The sequence below is a fragment of the Stegodyphus dumicola genome, chromosome 4 (genome assembly GCF_044657685.1).
Source record: "Stegodyphus dumicola isolate Sdum_Otavi_A_Nest chromosome 4, ASM4465768v1".
In the NCBI taxonomy this organism is placed as follows: domain Eukaryota; kingdom Metazoa; phylum Arthropoda; class Arachnida; order Araneae; family Eresidae; genus Stegodyphus; species Stegodyphus dumicola.
The window spans coordinates 130,777,990-130,797,548 of record NC_140771.1 but is presented as its reverse complement, the minus strand read 5'-3'; the positions used below and the strand labels follow the sequence as shown (position 1 = coordinate 130,797,548).

The 19,559-nt window shown below is 31.6% G+C and overlaps 1 protein-coding gene across 3 annotated transcripts in view; it reads right to left on the bottom strand.

Moving 5' to 3' along the window:
• The window catches only part of LOC118204935 (DNA-dependent protein kinase catalytic subunit-like), a 601,004-nt gene that overhangs the window by 577,101 nt on the left and 4,344 nt on the right, over positions 1-19,559 (bottom strand). For all 3 annotated transcript variants that reach the window (XM_085815460.1, XM_085815459.1, XM_085815458.1), the window contains exons 2-5: positions 10,364-10,440; positions 6,004-6,096; positions 3,545-3,619; positions 3,324-3,432 (exon numbers count right to left, since the gene is read on the bottom strand). In XM_085815460.1, the coding sequence (XP_085671586.1) occupies positions 3,324-3,432; positions 3,545-3,619; positions 6,004-6,096; positions 10,364-10,440 (354 nt within the window). The remainder of the gene's footprint in view (positions 1-3,323; positions 3,433-3,544; positions 3,620-6,003; positions 6,097-10,363; positions 10,441-19,559) is intronic.

Here is a 19,559-nt window from a genome sequence, read left to right as displayed (position 1 = left end):
TAATATTTATTTGTTTACTTTATTAAACATTTCTTTCAATGTAAGTTGTTTAAGTTGCTTCGTTTTTTATGTGATAATACATTCTCTCTAATTCCATAAACAGACATAATTTCTTGTTCAGTTACAAAGTTCCGCTGTTCAAGTCCTATAATTGCTGTGTCGAGAATACCGACTAATTTGTCAATCGAAATTTTTTCATTTTCAATAACCTCTGTTACTTTCTTCGCTATCGAACGCAAATTATAATGACGAGGCATTTGATTTAAATCATATCAAAGGCGAAGTACATCGAGATGAAATACTACACTGAGTAAGCAATTATAAGCCAAATAAAAAAAAACATCTGCCCTTAAGATAAGGATAGGCGTTAAAGATAAACAAAGTTTAGATAAACAAACGTTAAAGTTTAGATAAACAAAGGATATGCCTTTATCCACTTTTTGCAGCAATTCCACTTTTTGTTTAATGGACTCCGAAAGATACTTTCGCTTTGTATATCCTTTACATATTAGTAAATATATATCAGAAATTCTATTTGACATAATCGAAAGTTCAAGCTTACTTTTATAAAATTGCTCTAACAGTCTGCAAAAAATAATAATCTGGATCCAATTCGAAGATTAAGGAACAATGCAATCTGCAACATTAACTAAAATAGATAATTAGATAATTTTAGCTTAGCTTATCCCACCCGTTATACATTAAACGTGCATCCGTAAACGTATTTTGCGCACGTGTACACACAAATTCGGAGCGGTAAAGTCAAGTAAAGCGTCAATGCGACGAATGCGCAGATTGTTTGTAGCTTTGAGGTCCGGATTATGGGTGTCCGAATTAACGACTTTTGACTGTATTAAAATACAACTTTTTAAGTCATTGAAACCTTCACTTCCTCAAATCATTGCCCCTATTGAGAAAGCTTTTAAATTCTCTAAAATTTCAAAAACACAGATATAATTCGCCACTTAATTATTTATTATGTGAATTTTAACAACACTTCATTTGTTTCAAATCTCAACCAAAAGGAAAAGGAAGTCTTATGTGAAATTCATTCTAATCCTAATATTATAATTTCGAAGGCTGATAGGGGTGGACAAATTGTGGTTATGGACAAACACACATACATTAACAGGGTCAGGAAACTGATAACTTGTTGCCCTGATCCATAATACTGTTTGATCCCTACAGATCCCTCAACTTCTGAACTCACAATAGTTAAAACAGCTGTTAAATCTTCTCATATACTTTCGACTCAGCTTAAGATATCACTCATTCCACCTATTGCTAATGTGCTAGATTTTATGTTCTCCCCAATGTTCACAAAATTGGAATTCCTTTTCGACCTATAGTTTCCAATTTAGGAACGGCATTGTACCCTTTGGGCAAATATTTAATTTCTGCATTTTCTCCTTTACTTTCCAACAATATTCACACGGTAAAAAATTCTTTTGAAGTCATCAATAAACTTAAAGATATTTCTCACTTCCACTCCATTATGGTTTCCTTTAAATGTAAAATCGCTGTTTACTAACGTTCTAGTCGAAGGTGCACTAAAATGCCTTGAAACTAGACTTCAAGAATTCCATTTCTTACATATTTAAATTGAGAGCTAAAGAGTAATTTTCCTCACTAAAGTCTCTTATGAGTCAAACTTACTTTGTTTTGCAAAATGAATATTATCGTCAAATCGAAGGACAAGAAAGATTTGCGCCAAATTTTATCTGTTATAAATTCGATTGATCCAGGCATCCAGTTAATTTTTTAGACTGAATCTGATAATATACTTCCTTGATACTCTTATAATCCACAATATATCTAATTCAGCACAACTGTTTACCGTAATCCCTTTTCTGTTTGTTAAGTCCATGCTAAGTCAGGTCACCCAGCTAAGCAAAAAATGGCTTCTTTTTACTATTGTGTATTCCAAGCTCTCAAAGTTTGTTCCTCAGAATCTCTTCTTGCTAATGAACACAATTACTTGATATCTGTTTCCCTTGTCCGAGGATTTTCTCTCGTAGTCATTGATAAAACTGTTTGAAAGTTCTCATTGTGCCATCTAAGAACACATTCAGATGTTAGAAATAACATTAATAACCTTGTTGTGCTTCCATTTCATCCTTTTATCAGTTAAAAAATTGCATGGATTTTACACAAGTTTAATTTTCAAGTTGTTTTCTCACCTATAAATAAAATCCGAAGTTCAATTCTTAAAAATTCTATTTCTGACTTATGGTATGGGTAATCTCCTCAGTCCGGTTCTCGAGAATTTATAGCATACTGTGTCAGTGTGGCTTAAGTTATATTGTGCAAACAAAAAGAGCATTCAAGTTTCGCAGAAAGGAACATGAATTTTAAGTCCGAAAAGGCAAAATTAACAAATCTTCAATAGCTAATCATAGTTGGAAATTCAATCACAATTTTGATTTTGGTTCTGCTAAAATTATCCAAAAAGCTGGCTCTATTAGCAAATTGGATTTTCTTGAAGCTTTTAACATTCACAAAAATGTATCCTGTTCAGTCAATGATTTTAATTCCAATCCAGTATTGCCTAATGCCTTTAAAATTCTACTAGCTTAACCCTTCATTTTTCGTTACTATTTCTGCCAACAGATGATGCTATCGGCTCTTCCACTGGTCGCTTGTAGGGTATAAATATGATCGACATTCTCTTTCTCACTTTTGCAGAGTTTTTTGCTCCTGATAAAGGGGCATGAGTTTTGACTTCGAAATCGATTGGGATATTACAAATTCTATGCTTAATACAAGGTTGTCAATTTGCCTGTTTTATAATACTCCTTCAATTATTATTATCTAACAGCTAATTTGCAAGATAAATTTTTCTTTTCTCACCAAATCTTCATGCCAAACCTCTTAAAAGAGATGTTCATTAACCAAGTGTAATGAGTAAAAATTACTGTGCAATGAGAAAAGTTACTTTATAACACGTTAAGTTGAAAATTTACTTTATAACTTTTATTGAGAATTATTAAACCATTTATAACTCTCAATAACAGAAATAAGATCAAATTTTAAAGCTGTTTATGAACAGAAAAAGCTTCACTTCCTGCATTTAGTTTTATTTAAAATATGTTTTTTATGAGTAGAAATAAACAATCTCTCATTAACAAATTTTATTTACTTGCATAATTGGTTCTTTCTCAGGATATTACAATAATTTAGTTTTTAACATATATAGTGAAATTTAAGAAATAAACAGATTATACTCTTGATTTAATAAAAAAAGTAAACATAATTAAAAACTGTAAGCTATTATGGCCTTGATCCATAAAACTGCATACAACTAAAAATTTACAGAAAACAACCTGTTGGAGTTAATTTAGTCCCAAGACTCAGCTGAAAGAAGAGATCTCGAACCAGCATGTTAACATCAATTTTCTTTTCACCTTGAAAGCCCTGACATGCTTCAAGTACCTAAATTACAATAAAAGTGTATGAAATTCTGAAATAAAACTAAGAGACATTAATGGAAAATATTATTGTTTCAGAAGTAACATACTATATAAAAAATGCATTACAAAAATACCTTAGACAAGGTTACTAAAGATGCTTTTTTAATATCAGCAGCCACAGGGTGTTTTAGGTACAAAGAGCATACTTCCTGAAATGTAAACAAAATATATTTAAAATTGGACAGTTTAAAATAAAAAATATGTAATTTAATGATGTAAAAACCACTTACAACCATAAAACTACAAATGTGCAAAACATCACAGAAAACATTTATCATCAATGAAATTCAAATATCATAGCTACTTTTTTGATATCTAATACTTAATATTTTTTAGAACAATTCTGAAGTCGCTTAAAACTTCATTCTCCATTACATGCACACTACACATTCTCCATTAGTGAGCATATTTCTCCATTAGTGAGAAATGATTACCAGTCTTGACGTATGGAAGAAATAAACAATTGCCAATCTGCACATGCACAAGAAACAAACATTGAATTATTTAACAAGTTTTTCACAATTGCATTATGTCGTAAAATATTCATATACTCACTAGCTTCAAGTTTCCATCTATGGGGAAGAAAAGCGTGTTTGACGCTTAAAATATTGTTAATAATAGTTCCCCATCTGTGGCCAAAGGGAAGAGTCTGTAAAAATTGACTGTTCTGGCATTATTACACATTATTTCAATAAACTGCTCTAAAACTGCATCAATAAAATAAATAGAAATAAAATAAATAGAATTTTTTTGGTACATTTAATAATAAACAGAAATTCCGCTATGTTTATGCTATTATAAATAAATAGCTTATATAGCTGCATTAAATGCAATAATTATTGTTAGCCTAAATTACACCTGAATTGCATAAAAGTGCCTACACCTTTCTGATTTTGGGAGACCATTAATCAATGGTCCTATGCCCAGCATTTGAGAAGATGAGATAGAGTACACGTCATGAGAAACAAGATTATGATAATGAGATAGATTAGAAAGAAATAGAAAGAAGAAAGAACAGAAATAGGATTATGAGAATGAGAATATTTTCTGATCGTGTTTTCTTTATTTCATATGTTACTTAATTTTGTTTACATTTTTGCTATGTATACTAGAATTTCTCTTTATATTTGAATATTATACAAAAAAATTTACATTCAATTGACTAATTTTGTAATTAAATTTTTTAATTATAAGTATTCACATTTATAAATTTTAAATGCTATTGAGCTTGATTTCCCGCACCTGTCAGACCAAACCCATCTGCTCTGGTTGTTAACCACTTGAGCTACGACTAAACTTCACGTTGCGGTGCCGTGTGCTACAATATAACAAGCGGTGTCTCATTTACACTACTCCGCGTCTGCGAGTGCAATCCAGAGCTGTAACTCAAGAAATAATCTTGTTGTTAGGCGACGTGTGCACCACATTATTTTCATTTTTGAGATAAATGCCTATTGACATGGTGTTCACATCACTCGCGGTTTGAGACAAATGCATCTCGACATGCGTGACACGTCTTTTTAGCGCAAGTGGTTAATAGCACTTAACTGTAACAACCTTAGTTTAAATCTCCAAATTTTCAGAATGCACCAAACTTTAACATGCAAGCTGCAATTTCTTTATGCATTCTTTTTGTTGAATTTCAAAATCCATAGGTTTTATACAAATTGTGATATTTTTTATTTTAAACTCAGTTCTAAAACATGCACTTTTGTTTGTGCACTTGTATGAAACATGCCCTACTCAGGAATACACTACCTTTTTTTCAAAATCACTAAAGCAACTACTTTGAATCTATTGTTAAAGCTATCACCATGAAATTGCCTTCAGAGGAAAAGATAAAAAAGCTCAGTTGTAAGTGGGTCTATTGCTTGGTTTTCAAGAGAAATACTTATGATAAGCAAGTAATATAATTTTTTGTAATTATAAGTCATCATTTATTTTCTTCTGTAAATATTGAGCAAACTGCCCACTATGACTGCATTAAAACATTAAGTACCTATGCTTATATCAAATATCTTCCACTTTTATGGTTTCATTGAGTAACAATTGGAATATTTATAATTTTTTGATAAAGTACCATATACTTGGAAATAGTGGAATACTCTTGCTTCATTTCTCAGCAAATCTATTAAACAAATGATGGAATACAGTAAAAATTAATGTGGGATGAACAAACACAGTCACAAGAATTTTCCATAAGGAAAGGTTTACCAAGGAAATGACATAATGCAGGTATCTACTTGCTTTAATTGGTTTGAATTAAATGTTGAAATTTAAAAACAAATTTGGTATCCTAATGCTTCCTTAACTTCCCTTTTATCAGCCAATGAAAAAGAGAACAAATGCCAGAAAAGGAAAAATCTCATTTTTTTAGAAGAATTTGGAACAACTAGGAATCTTAAGCACATGCAGGAATAGGTCAGAGGTACTATTTTTGACATTACATTGGCAAACATAGGGCAATACACATGGTAAATACAGCAACAACATTTCATTATGTGAATAAATTAATAGAGTACAACAAAATTACCTGGATTGAAGAACCATACTCTTGAATTTGTTGTCCACTTTGGTCCAAAATATCATCTAATAATTTAAAACAATCTTGCTTGCTGGTTTTATGCTATAAACATAAAGAAAACTTCCTTAATTTAAAAAAGGGAAAAGAAAAAAAATCATGGCATAATTTCAACATAGTATTTTTTTAATAAGGAGAAAATTTGAGATAAAAAATTATCACAAGTATAAAAAATTTAGGTACTTCCTTATTGTAGTGGCTCCCAAAGACTCAATTGTTAACAAAGCGAGATATCTCACCACATATTCTTATTTTCACATTGTGCTTGATATTTGCTAAAGTTTTTGAATTGGTTTCTTTAAAAATATTCTTTGCATTTTTGTGAATATGTAATTAACAATCTTTAATTTACCCAATAAAGAGGTGGATGGCTTATTATTTTTTCAAGAAAGAGATCTTTTACCTGAAAAATTAATATGAAAAATAATCACAACAGAAAACTACATGTTAATGACGAAAACATTCAGATGTGCAATCGTAAAAATCATAAAAAAAGAAGCACCAATGTGTTGGAAATTGGTTTAATGGTTTCAGAATATCATCGGTCACCATTATTAGATTTATGTACTCTTGGGCAGAGGAGATGACATCCATCAAATAATGCGACCGCAGTCGCATATGTATGAAATTCTGCAACTCGCTGGAACAATTATATGCAGGAAACGTTCCCTACATCTAATTCAAAGATTCATTGGGCAGTCCCAATAAAATAGTTGAAATTGAAGACAGTTTGTTCATCTAACGTAATAACAGCAGCAGAGTACTCTCCTAATGCTGGTTTTTTGGAGAAATATGCTGGGAAGATGGGAGTGTTTTGCTGTTAGAATCTTGAATACAGATACTAGTACACTATTGAAGAAAATTATTTAACATGTGAAAGATGTATTAACAATATATTCAGACTGCTCAAAGCAATAAAATGAAGCAACTTGAAGAACCTGGTTACAACCACTTTAACGATTATTAAAAATATTCTTGACGGAACAACTCTTATACATGTCCTCGGTTGGTGAGAAACTCCATGGCGCCATAATACTATCTAAATTTTTTGTCTACATTTTGAGTTTTAAGCCTAAAGTGTTTGCAAAAATGCGGTTTTCACACTTGCAAAAAGCACATTTTTAACACACAATTTATGCCAAAAATCCGAAACAAAAACAAAAAATTTAGATAGCAGAAATGTAAAGTTTCTAACCAAAAATATTTGACAAGAATCCATGTACACAGCGATCTGTTTTAACTTAAAAAAACATCAGAGAATTGCACAATCTATGCAGTGTTAGGAATCTAGGAATTATGCACACCTTGCTAAAATAAACTAACATAACAAATTTCAAACAATACCCTGTACACAGCATGCTGTTTTAACTTAAAAAAACATCGGCGAATTTTACAATCTAGGCCTCATGCACAAATCAACAAAATAAACTAAAATAACCAAAATAAATTACAAATAATTCAGAAAAACGATAGAAATTCATAGCAAAAAAACAATGAACATAACATTCTATAAAATAAGAACAACAATAAAAAAATGACAACAATAAAATAAAATGCGAATGCTTCTTCAAACAGCAGAAATATCAATTTCCACCACTTTATCCTTCCACCCTATCTTCTGAGACATAGAGCATACAAAGATCAGCATACATTAGTGAATAAAATCCGCATAAACACACCCGTGAACAAAAGGCTCGTTAACAACAACTCCAACATTATATCTTTTAATACTAAATTTAACTTGCACATAATTCAAAATACGCAACTGAAATTTAGCCGTCACGTCTTTCATTGCAACATAAGCCATTTCAAAACACCCACCAAATCACTACAGCAAAATCATGTTTCCACGTCAAAAGGGTTGCCATACAAACAACATCGTGCCAAAAACCATCGCAGAACACACAATTGTGCCTAAAACTTGCGCAGAACACATTTTCACCACATTTGGCGACTTGAGTATATAACAGTATTACCTTCTTAGCAAGCAACATCTAAGTATTATTCTTATATATTGTGTTGTTTTATTTTTACATTTGCACTTCACAAGTTTGGCGAGCTGTGTAATGTCGGAAGCTGCTATAATTAGGAAGTATCAAAATTTTTCTATAAACTATAACATTCCACTTAATAAAATTTCATTTTAAAGATATATAGAGAAAGCATTTTTAAAAATAAAATGTAAAAATTATTTTCTGAAATAAAGATTTTCAACTAATCTTCAAATAAAACACATTTGTAAGCTAATAAATCAACAAAAAAATTCAAATAAATGAATTTATACATACACTGATAAGGTGATATTCGGATATATTATGATAAATGTAAATTGTCTATTATTATGTATGTAAATTGTCTTTCATTACACATTACTTATCTGACTACAAAAAATTTGCATTTCCCGTCTTGAGTTTCTACATTCATTTTATCATGCGGGAAATTTGGCATTATACTTAGATTTAAAAAAGAACTCCCGGCATTTTGCATTTGAAATTTTATTACTTACGTATATACCATCAACCATGACAGTTGACTACCATAAAAAAAAAAAAAAAAAAAAAAAGAAATTGGTGAAAATTCTGGCAAAGTTTCATCAATCTTTCCTGCAGAATTCTTAAGGAATCCATGCCTCTTTGTTTAGTATGCAAATGGTATTTGACCCGCTTCATTTTCACACTTCATAAAAATGCTTTCATGGATTTCTACTAATTTGTTACATCCTCCGATTTTACCAGAAGCTATATTTAGAACTCACAGGCAATTGTTCTAATCTAGCATTGTTTTGTTGCCAAAATGCACATTGAAATTTTCCATTTAACACGTGTTAATTCTCTCATCCAGCTGTAAATAAACCAGAGTGCTGTCACAAATGTGATTCTACAGCCCTCAAACTATATGCAACCAAAATTAAATTTTTTTTTTTTTTTTCAACTATAATAGTTAATTTGGTACTAGTACTTGATTTTCATGGTTCCCCATTATCAAAACGAGCTCCAGTTTAAACTACTTGCATATAGTTTGTGACTCCCATATGTCTGTAACCAATTTTAATATGGCGTCAAAAGACTTATCTTTCCCAAAGGATTTCCGCAACATGTATTTGGAAAAATACAACTTTAGATGATGTCAGACCCTACCCCTTTCCTTTTTGTTAGGCCATTTAGAAGCGTCACACAATTGTTTCACATTTTGGGTGGGAGCACCAATTATTGGATCAACAAAATTAAATGTGTTAATGACAAAATTAAATGTGTGATTAAAAGTTATATAGCAACCAGCCTTTTCAGGCTAATCTGTTTCATAGGCTCGCCAACAATTTGAATACATTGCCGATCCTTTTACTACAATCATTGATATTGGTGTCTTGCTTTCTGGTTTGGAGCATGAACAAGAAAGCATTCGCAACTTTCACACCATAACTTGCCACATTCATGGCACGCATTTCCTATAATCTTGCATTCATCTCTTATGTGATACTAGCTTATAATTTAAGATATTTTGCTTTCTTACTTTCTTTAATAATGCAAATATCAACTTAATGAATGTAAGTTCGTGAAAATACAGACTAAAATAAGTAATTATACAAATTCAATTAATAAATGCTGTTTAAATACCAGTCTTCATAACGGATCTAAAATCCTGTGCTGCTCAGAGGGTTAATGCTTAATTTTACACTGTCATGCTTCTCTTTCAATTAGAATTGTCAAATAATTACATTAGATTATTCATTTTAAGATGCAAGATCAGCCCGTTTACCTAAATATTCAACTTTATTTATATGTATATTAATACATTCACTGAACATGTTAATATCAGATTAAAAAGACTATATTTCTTTTAAATTTTACCAATATGGGAAGCATTAAATATTGTCAAAAAGTATTAATATTAAAAGAAATTTTCATTCATCATGGATCTCATAATTTTGTTATTCAAGTGCAATTTCCTTTCCCAATTAAATCTGTGGTAATGCAAATTGTTTCAATAAAGAAACATAGAGAAAAGAAATCAACCAATAAAAATATTTAATTGCACCATTCGTAAATGATTTATAGAAAATTTATAGAATATTTGTTATACTTTATTTTGCATAAAAAATGGTATTCCTATGATATTGGGACAAGATTCAGAAATACATGCATGTATGTGCATACATCTGTGTAGAATACATGAACAAATCCATCCATCCATTCACATATACATACATATATAAATACACACATATATGCATACATTTCTGAATCCAGTCCCCATAACAGAAAAGTATGAAAAAAAGATTATTTTTCCCCTTAAATAAAAGAAAATATCTTACCTCTTTTATATGTAAAAGACTCCTTAAAATAGTTACTAATCCATAATCTTCACTAAAGATGTGAGCAATGACACTTTCTGTAGAGAAAAGTATTTTTGATAAGAATGCATAAATATTTCAGCACTTAGAGGGAAAGATTATTCTCTACATTTCATATACATGAAATATAATGCAGCCTGCATCTAGAATCTCATGGAAATGTGCAAAAAATAAATAAATAAATAAATAAAGACATTTTTTTCAAAATATCTAGGTTCTGATACTTATGTATTACTGCAACTGCATTGTAGAAGTTATCGAAATTTTCAGAATGTGCCGAAACCTACCAGCCATTCGCATAACAATTCTTTAGTTTTAATAAGCAATGTCATTATTTTTTATGCACTATGTTTGATGTATTCCAAGTTCTAATGTATTTTAGAGATAAATTTTGATTTTTTTTAATTAAATTTAAAATAAAGACTTGCAGTATTTGTCTGCGGTGGAAGGAACGGCAGTAAAATTTCTGTAGCAATATACTGTATTTGACGGCATATAAGATGCACCCTTATTTAGAAGACCACACACGTGTAGATGTAGAACAAGTTATGTGTGTCTAGACCTTTATCTGGGCTAAAAATAGCATTCAGTATTGAAAGTTAACCTGTGTCCTTCACGTATAAGATGCAGGTAACTTTTTTGAGACCAAATTTAGGAAGAAAAGTGCGTCTTATATGCCGTCAAATATGGTAGTTGTCACAAAATTGCTAAAGGGAATAACTGTTTCAAATCTATTCTTAAAGTGATAAAAATGAAATTAATACTAAAACAAAAATGTTTCACATGGTGCTTACAGAAGTATGAAACACAAGACAGAAAAATAAACAGTAAAGGAAAATTTAAAAAAAAAAAAAAAAAATCTTCTGAAAGCATTACAATAACTCACAAAGACTTTACAAAAACAGTGAAGGCACTTCTTTCAGAAACAGCTGATGAAAATGAGGAATCCTGAATTAGGAGGCCAAACTGATGAAAATCAGAAAAGGCCAATCAATATTAATATTTTTAAGTGCCAGTTTTAAGATCTTTTTCCCACTGTCAAATTTGGAACACACAAGAAGCACATGTTTAACATTTTCCCACCACTAATGCTGCAATCACAAAATGTCTCTGGACTTAACATAAATCTACTCAAATAACTTTTAAAGTTCCTATGGCCAGTAAGGAATTGAGTCCTTTTTATAACTTGTAAAAAATAAAAACATGACAACCTCATTTTAATAGAAGAGAAAAATCTCTTGGCTCAGCTCCCTTTCTTTGTATTAATGTATCCATGATTCCATGACTTCACAATATTTTCCTTCATGATCTTCTTATATAATAAGATTTAGGGATTTTGCCAAAAATGTCAATTTCATGCTTGATGGCAGTCTTTGCAAGAAAACTGACCCGTTCATTCCCAACAACATTTGTAAGAACCACGAACAAATTAATAGCAACCAAAATGTTTTTATCTTTTAGGTTTTTAAGTTGTCTTTGAATCTCGATGATTATGTTATTAGAAGAAATACACTAATCGCCAAGCATGAAAGGGAACCAGAACAAATGAGGTAGTCTGAATTAGCACTATTTTGTTCAGCGATCCATGTTGAAATTTAAACACAAAAGTTCATCTATAAAAACCATGCTTTCATCTAGAATTCTAAACTAAAAGTGCTCGAATCCATTTCTGAAGGCAACAAATGCAAAAACAACTTTGCCATCAAATTTACAGCCAGCATCTGTTATTTAATTGCTAGACTGAATAACATTAACAACATATCTGAGCGACGAGGAAGACCAGATGCAGGCTAAACACAATCATAACCAGTGACAGAAGCAGCAAAGAGATTTTCCCTAATGGCAATATTATGAAAAATGGCAGTGTCTATGGGAGGAAAACCAGATATTGCATAAACAGATTCATGGTACAATTTCCATAAATGACCCACAAAAGTATCCTCCTTTGAATGCATCACCGATACTTATAATGTATCTCCCTTGTAAGTGCCGTTACCAAGCTTTACAGCCATACATTACGAAGGTTTAATTCCTAGCTTATAGATGAATGAATGTATGCTAACATTAATACTGTATGTGTTGTATGCAATTCCACTTAATCCGCACTGTAATTTATCACATTTCTTTGATGCGTATGTTAAATGTCGCTTCCAAGAGAATTTGCAGTCAAAGGAAATCCCAAGATATTTCATCTGCTTTACAACAACCAATAGAGTTCCATCTAGAAATAACTGAAATGCGTCATAGCAAACGTTTTACTTTTCAACAATCATGACTCTGGTTTTATCAGGATTAAAGTCCAATTTAAAACTTTTTGACCAATAAGAGATAAGGTTTAAATGTTCCCTGTGCATGAAAAAAAAAGAAACAGGAAGATCCCTACTCAGGAAGCAAAGCAAAATAATCACCTGCAAAGGCTTTAGTATGACAAAAGACAAGATTTTTAAGCTTTGAAAGGAGATCGTTAATAATAATATTCTAATTACAGTCAAAAGTCTTTAATCCGGACTCGTTGGGACTTCGGCGATTCCGGATTATAGATCATCAGTTTAAATCTGGTAAGATGGCATGCAGAAATTATAAAATTAAAAATATGAAACCGTAATTTATAAAATAATGAGCAGTTATGATCTAAAGGGTATCAAAATTTACAAAAAAAGAAGCTTAATATTTATTTGTTTACTTTATTAAAAATTTCTTTCAACGCGCGCATGCGTAAAGCATACATTACGCATAGCCGAAATTAGAAAATTGCAATCAGAAAACTATTTGATTTGTATTCATGATATTTATAATGACGAGGAATTTCATTTAAATCATATCAAAGACGGAGTACATCGAGATGAAATACTACATTTAGTAAGGAATTATAAGCCAAATAAAATAAAAACATCTGCCCTGAAGATAACGATAGTGCTGACAGATCACCTTCCAGTTCATTGCGCGCCGCGACGTCCCCCCCCCAATGCACAGAGCAGCGTGGCAGCGTAAAATTGATAAACAGATTTTGGAACGGTTAGATAAACAAAGGATATGCCTTTATCCATTTTTTGCAGCAATTCCACTTTTTGTTTGATGGACATCAAAACATACTTTCGTTTTATAGATCCTTTGGGAGCTCCAACATCGGAAATTCTATTTGACTTAATCGAAAGTTCAAGCTTACTTTTATAAAATTGCTCTTACAGTCTGCAAAAAATAATAAGCCGGATCCAATTCAAAGATTAAGGAACAATGCAATCATCAACATTAACTGAAATAGATAATTAGATAATTTTAGCTTATACCGTCCGTTATACATTAAACGTGCACGCGAAAACGTATTCTGCGCTTGTGCACACGCATATGTGCAGTCGTAAAGGTCTTGCATGCATGCATAAACGCCTATGCGCATGCGCAGGAAGATTTTAGCTTTGAGATCCGGATTATAGATCATTCTGGATTATGGGTGTCTGAATTATCGAGTTTTGACTGTAGCAGGTCTAGAAGCTAAATTTGAGGATAACCCCTTTCAAGGCGACAGGTTGCAAAAACTGAGCAAATTTGCAATTTGGCCATCCTATCATTTAAAAAGGCAGCAGTAAGTAAAAGAATGTTTGTTGGAAGTTCTGTTCTTTTAAGAAGTTTGAGAATATAAGGCCACCAGGAATTGTGGAAGGCAACTTTTATATCAAGAAAAACCAAAATAATGTGCAAATTTTTCTTTTTATATCTCTGAACAATCTCAGGGCATCTTCAATACTCTTCTGAGGTGTGAAACTGTATTGATCATCAGAAAGAAAGTCTCCTTGGTATAAATACCAACAAACTCTGTTAACAAAATTTTTCCAAACACTTACCTAGAGCAGGAAGTAAGCTTATATATCTATAATAAATAAGGAATACTAGACTCACTTGTTTTAGAAATAAGTATCACCTGAGCATATTTCCAAACACAATTAATATAAAAAATATCAACATCCAGACAAGCATTAAAAAGTTTATAGAAAAGAGAAGGAAAACTAAAGTGAAACTACTTGATAATTTCATTTGACATAGAATCAGGACTAGGAGATTTATCTGGTTCTAGCATAGTAATAACTATTCACTTCATCACAGAAAAAACAAAACAAAAAAAAAAAAAAAAAGAATCAGTGAAAGTATTGTTGTTAATTCAATACGACTTATTTATATTTATTTATACATGAACCTGGACAGCCACTCCTTTTGAATTTTGCCCTTTATTCTAATACACAATTTCCGAAACCAAAAATATTATACTTTATTGTGAACTTTGCTCAGTGTTGCTGGCTGTGAGAAAAATTTTCTATACAAAAATCAGCACTGTTCTATTATTAGGACTGGATTCAGACATGTAGGAATGTATGCACATGTGTATATAAGTATATGCACATATGTGTACTTACACATACAGTACAAAGTCCAAGATCTGGACTTATCAGGACTTCGGATTTGGAATTTTTCTGGATATTAGATCATCGGTTTAAATCTTATAAAATGGTATGTAGAAATTATAAAATTAAAAATATGAAATTGTGATTTTTGGAATAATTAAGCATTTATGATCTAAAGGGTATCAAAATTTACAAAAAAATGCTTAATATTAGTTTACTTTATTAAACATTACTTATTAAACATTCTTATTTACTAATGTAAATAAGAATTAGTGTAAATTGTTTAAGTTGCTTTGTTTTTTTGTTCTAATATTTTTTCTTTAATTCCATAGACAGACATAATTTCTTGTTCAGTTACGAAGTTCCACTGTTCAAGTCATGGATTTGCCGTGTTAAAAATTCCAACTAACTTGTCAATCGAAATTTTTTTTTTTTTTTTTTTTAATAACCTCTCTGTCACCTTCTTGCCTGCCGGTAGCAGTATTTTCTGTATCTAGAACCATACTACAGATTTTGCCGTCCATTAGTTGATTGGTAAAGGAGCATTTTCATCACAATTAATTATCTTCATTATATTTATACAGTCAAAAGTCTTTAATCCGGACTCGTCGGGACTTCGACAATTCCGGATTATCAGTTTTTCCGGATTATAGATCATCAGTTTAAATCTGGTAAGATGGCATGCAGAAATTATAAAATAAAAAATATGAAATCGTAATTTATGAAATAAAGAGCAATTATGATCTAAAGGGTATCAGAATTTACAAAAAAAAAAAAAAAAAAAAAAAGCTTAATATTTATTTGTTTACTTTATTAAACATTTCTTTCAACGTGCGCATGCGTAAAGCATACATTACGCATAGTCGAAATTAGAAAATTGCAAACAGAAAAACTATTTGATGTATATTCGTGATATTTATAATGACGAGGAATTTGATTTAAATCATATCAAAGACAGAGTACATCGAGATGGAATACTACATTTAGTAAGGAATTATAAGCCAAATAAAATAAAAACATCTGCCCTAAAGATTAGGATAGTGCTGACAGATCAACTTCCAGTTCATTGCGCGCCGCGTCTCCCCCCCCCCCAGAGCAGCGTGAAATTGATAAACAGATTTCGGAATGGTTAGAGAATCAAAGGCTATGCCTTTGTCCATTTTTTTGCAGCAATTCCACTTTTTGTTTGATCAACATTGAAACATGCTCTCCACACTTCTTTACAAAATCCATTAATTGAAAAATTTCAACACTGGTTTGCAATAACCTAAAACCGGGTCATAATCCCGACAGCCGAAATCCCGACAACCCAAAGTCCCGACACGGTCGAAATCCCGACAGGGTCAAAATCTCGACAGGGTCAGAATCACGACAGGGTCGAAATCCCGACAAGTTAATATCTAATTAGAAACACTCAATTTAATAAAATACAATTTTTAACTAACTATTACATATTACTAATTAAAAGTTTAAATCAAAAAATCATAAAAATTATGTCATTACTTAAAATAATTTTTAACAAATTGAAATGACCGTTAAAATTTGAAATGAAGATTTATAAAATTCTTTTTATTAAGGAAAAGAAAACATCACTTACACACGCAAAGGACATATTTATTGACACATTGTGAGCGATAGCACGAAGATATTCCATCACACGTCGATTATCACGATCGTCCATAACAGTCATAATTCTTTCTCTGTCATCATCTACCTTCCTACGTTTTGGTTGTTGTTCTCCACGAAGAATGCATTCAACTTGGTATTCCACATGCTCCTGTTCTTTTTGAAATCCTTCTATGATGTTATAAACGCCAACATGGCCCGTCCAATTAAGGTCTCCCATCTTCTGTGCCAATCCTCGACAGCATTTTGAGTGCGCGAATCATTTATAGCTGCCTTTTCTAGATCAATAATGATTCTAGATGGCCTGAGTTCAAAATTAATTTCTTCAGCGAAATCAATTAAATCTTGGAATCTTTTGTAATTTTCTTCAGATTTGCTAGTCATCAAAGCATATATTGCAGCTGTGGAAGTATGTTACGGGGTCATTTGGCCTTATTGGGATTTCGCCCGTGTCGGTATTTTGACCCTGTCGGGATATTGGACAATCGGGATTTCGACCCTGTCGGGATTTTGGCTTGTCGGGATTTTGACCCTGTCAGGATTTTGGTTTGTCGGGATTTCGACCCTGTCAGGATTTTGGCTTGTCGGGATTTCGGCTGTCACGATTATGTCCGGATACCCCTAAAACCTTCAGATTTGTGGATCAGCCTCACCATAAAATATGGTAGCTAGCCATAAATTATGAAAAGCATTTTTTAAAGTATTTAAAGGCATATCCTCTCACGATCTTGCAGTGCTCCACGCAACAGATTTTATGCTAAAATATTTCAAAAATTCTTGAAGAGTCTTGCTATTATTCAAGAAATTTAACATGGATTTTAAAAATACTACTTTATATTTGCATTTGAGCGTGCTCACTATTCCAATATCCACAGGATGGACATACAGTTTGAAGGAAAGAATAATACAGATACATTATCTGCCACTAAAACTTTAAGTGAAGTGTGAACCGAATAGTTATCTACAATCAGGAAAATGTTTTCGTCATCTGGTTACATTAAGTTAGAAATAAGTTCTAAATTTTTGCCGTCCCTTAATTTGGGATCCCAGTGCTTACCCTAAATTCTAAACATTTTATCATCCCTTAATTTTGTTCTTCTCTAAATTCTAAAAATTTTGTCTTCCATAAATTCTACAGCCCGGTGTGGACATACAAGCTCTGGAGGCAGATCTGAGTTTATGCAAATAAAAAATCAGTCATTCTTAACTCAAATAGCACTAAATGTAATCTTTTGGACTATGAGTATCATTAACAAAATATTGTTAGCATCTGGAAAGAAATTTTTGTTAAATTTTTCCTCATCAACATTTAGTGCAACTTAAATCTGTAATCATCGCCAAGCGTAATGTCAACATGAAAGGTTTCCATATGCTTTGTTTTGTGTTGATAAACATGTGGTGATGAAAGCAAAATCTAATAAATAATAATTCACCAGATTGGTATCAAGGATATAAAATATTAGTAGTTATAAAATCTACAATGTTTCTATGTAGAATGTTTCGGTTTGAGATGTATGCCAAGTAGATACACAGCTAGAGAGCAAAATTATTGATCACACAAATTTGAGATAAAATGAGTGTTTCTTCAATAACAAGGTATTTTATTTAGTGCCGAAGTGAAATTAAGAATCGGGATCCTCCACATTTTATGGGGGAAAAAATTAAATGTGCATGCATAAAGCTTACCAAAAAAAATTCCTAAAAAAAATTTTTGTTGGTGTCTTTAAGGTCTGGATTTTAGACCATTCCGAATACTAGACGTCTGGATCTCGGGTTTTGTAGTGTATACATGCATACATGAACCCATACATGCATATATACACACATTTCTGAATCCAATCCCCGGATAACAAAACAGTACCCAAAGATTATCTGAGACATAGCAAAGAACTATAGATATGTACTTTGCACTTGAGAAATCTTTATATATTCACTATGTAACAGCAACTGGAATAATCAAATAGACTTGAACAATATCATCGATGATTTTGTGAACAAAATAAGAGACAAAAAATAGAATAATTTCAAAATGTTGGAATTAAAGATTTTCTTCAAAAACAAACAGAATCTTATTTCTCTCTTCATTTTAACATTTTCCTTTTAAAAAAAAAAAATCTGTTTACATATTAAGGAAAAGGACAAACTCAATTACTGCACTGGGTGGCAAAAGTTAGCTATGCCACCAATAGTTACAGAATTTCGTTTCTTATACAGTACAAAGTCTGAAATCCGGATGTCCATTATCCGGAATGATCTAAAATCCGGACCTCAAAGCCACAATTTTTTTTTTTTTTAATTAATGCTTTACGCATGCGCATTTGATTTTTCCTTCCATAATAAAACATGTGGAGATTTTCATTTAAAAATTCAGATTCTTAATTTCACTTAAGCACTAAATAAAATACCTCGCTATGGAAAAAGAATCATGTAAGCATAAATTTGTGAGATTAATAATTGGCTCCATAGCTCAGTATGTACTTGGCATACATCTCAAACCGAAACATTCACCTATTTTATATCCCTGCCGCTAACCCGGCGAGTCATTATTTATTATATTTTGGTTTCATCACCACATGTTTATCAATACATGACAGCTTCAGTAATAACTCATGCTTTGATGTCTAAATTTTTTTTATTAGTAATTGAATAACAAGAGTATGACAACCTCTTATGCTAAGATTACGCTTGGCGATGATTATAGATTTTTAAATGCTATAAGAAATGTTGACGAGGAAAAATTCAACAAAAATTTCTTTTCATATGCTAAAAAAGATTTTGTTAATGAAACTCATATGCCAAAAGATTACATTTGGTGCTATTTTAATTAAGAATAACTGATATGTTATTCACCATAAACCCAGAAGCGGCAGCAGAATATGTCGGCACTGGACGGCAGAATTTAGGGAAGATGAAATTTTTGGAATTTGGGGAAGCACCGAGTGGCAAAATTAAGAGATGAGACATTTTTATGATTTACGGAAAGCACTGGGATCTTAAAGTTTAGGCACGGTGAAAATTTAGAACTTAGGAAAGCGCTTTGTAGCAGAATTTAGAACCAATAGAGACTGCGCCAGGCGGTATCGAGCACCGGCCCTAGATAAAGCCTTAAGTATATGTGGAAGTTTATTTATTCAGGA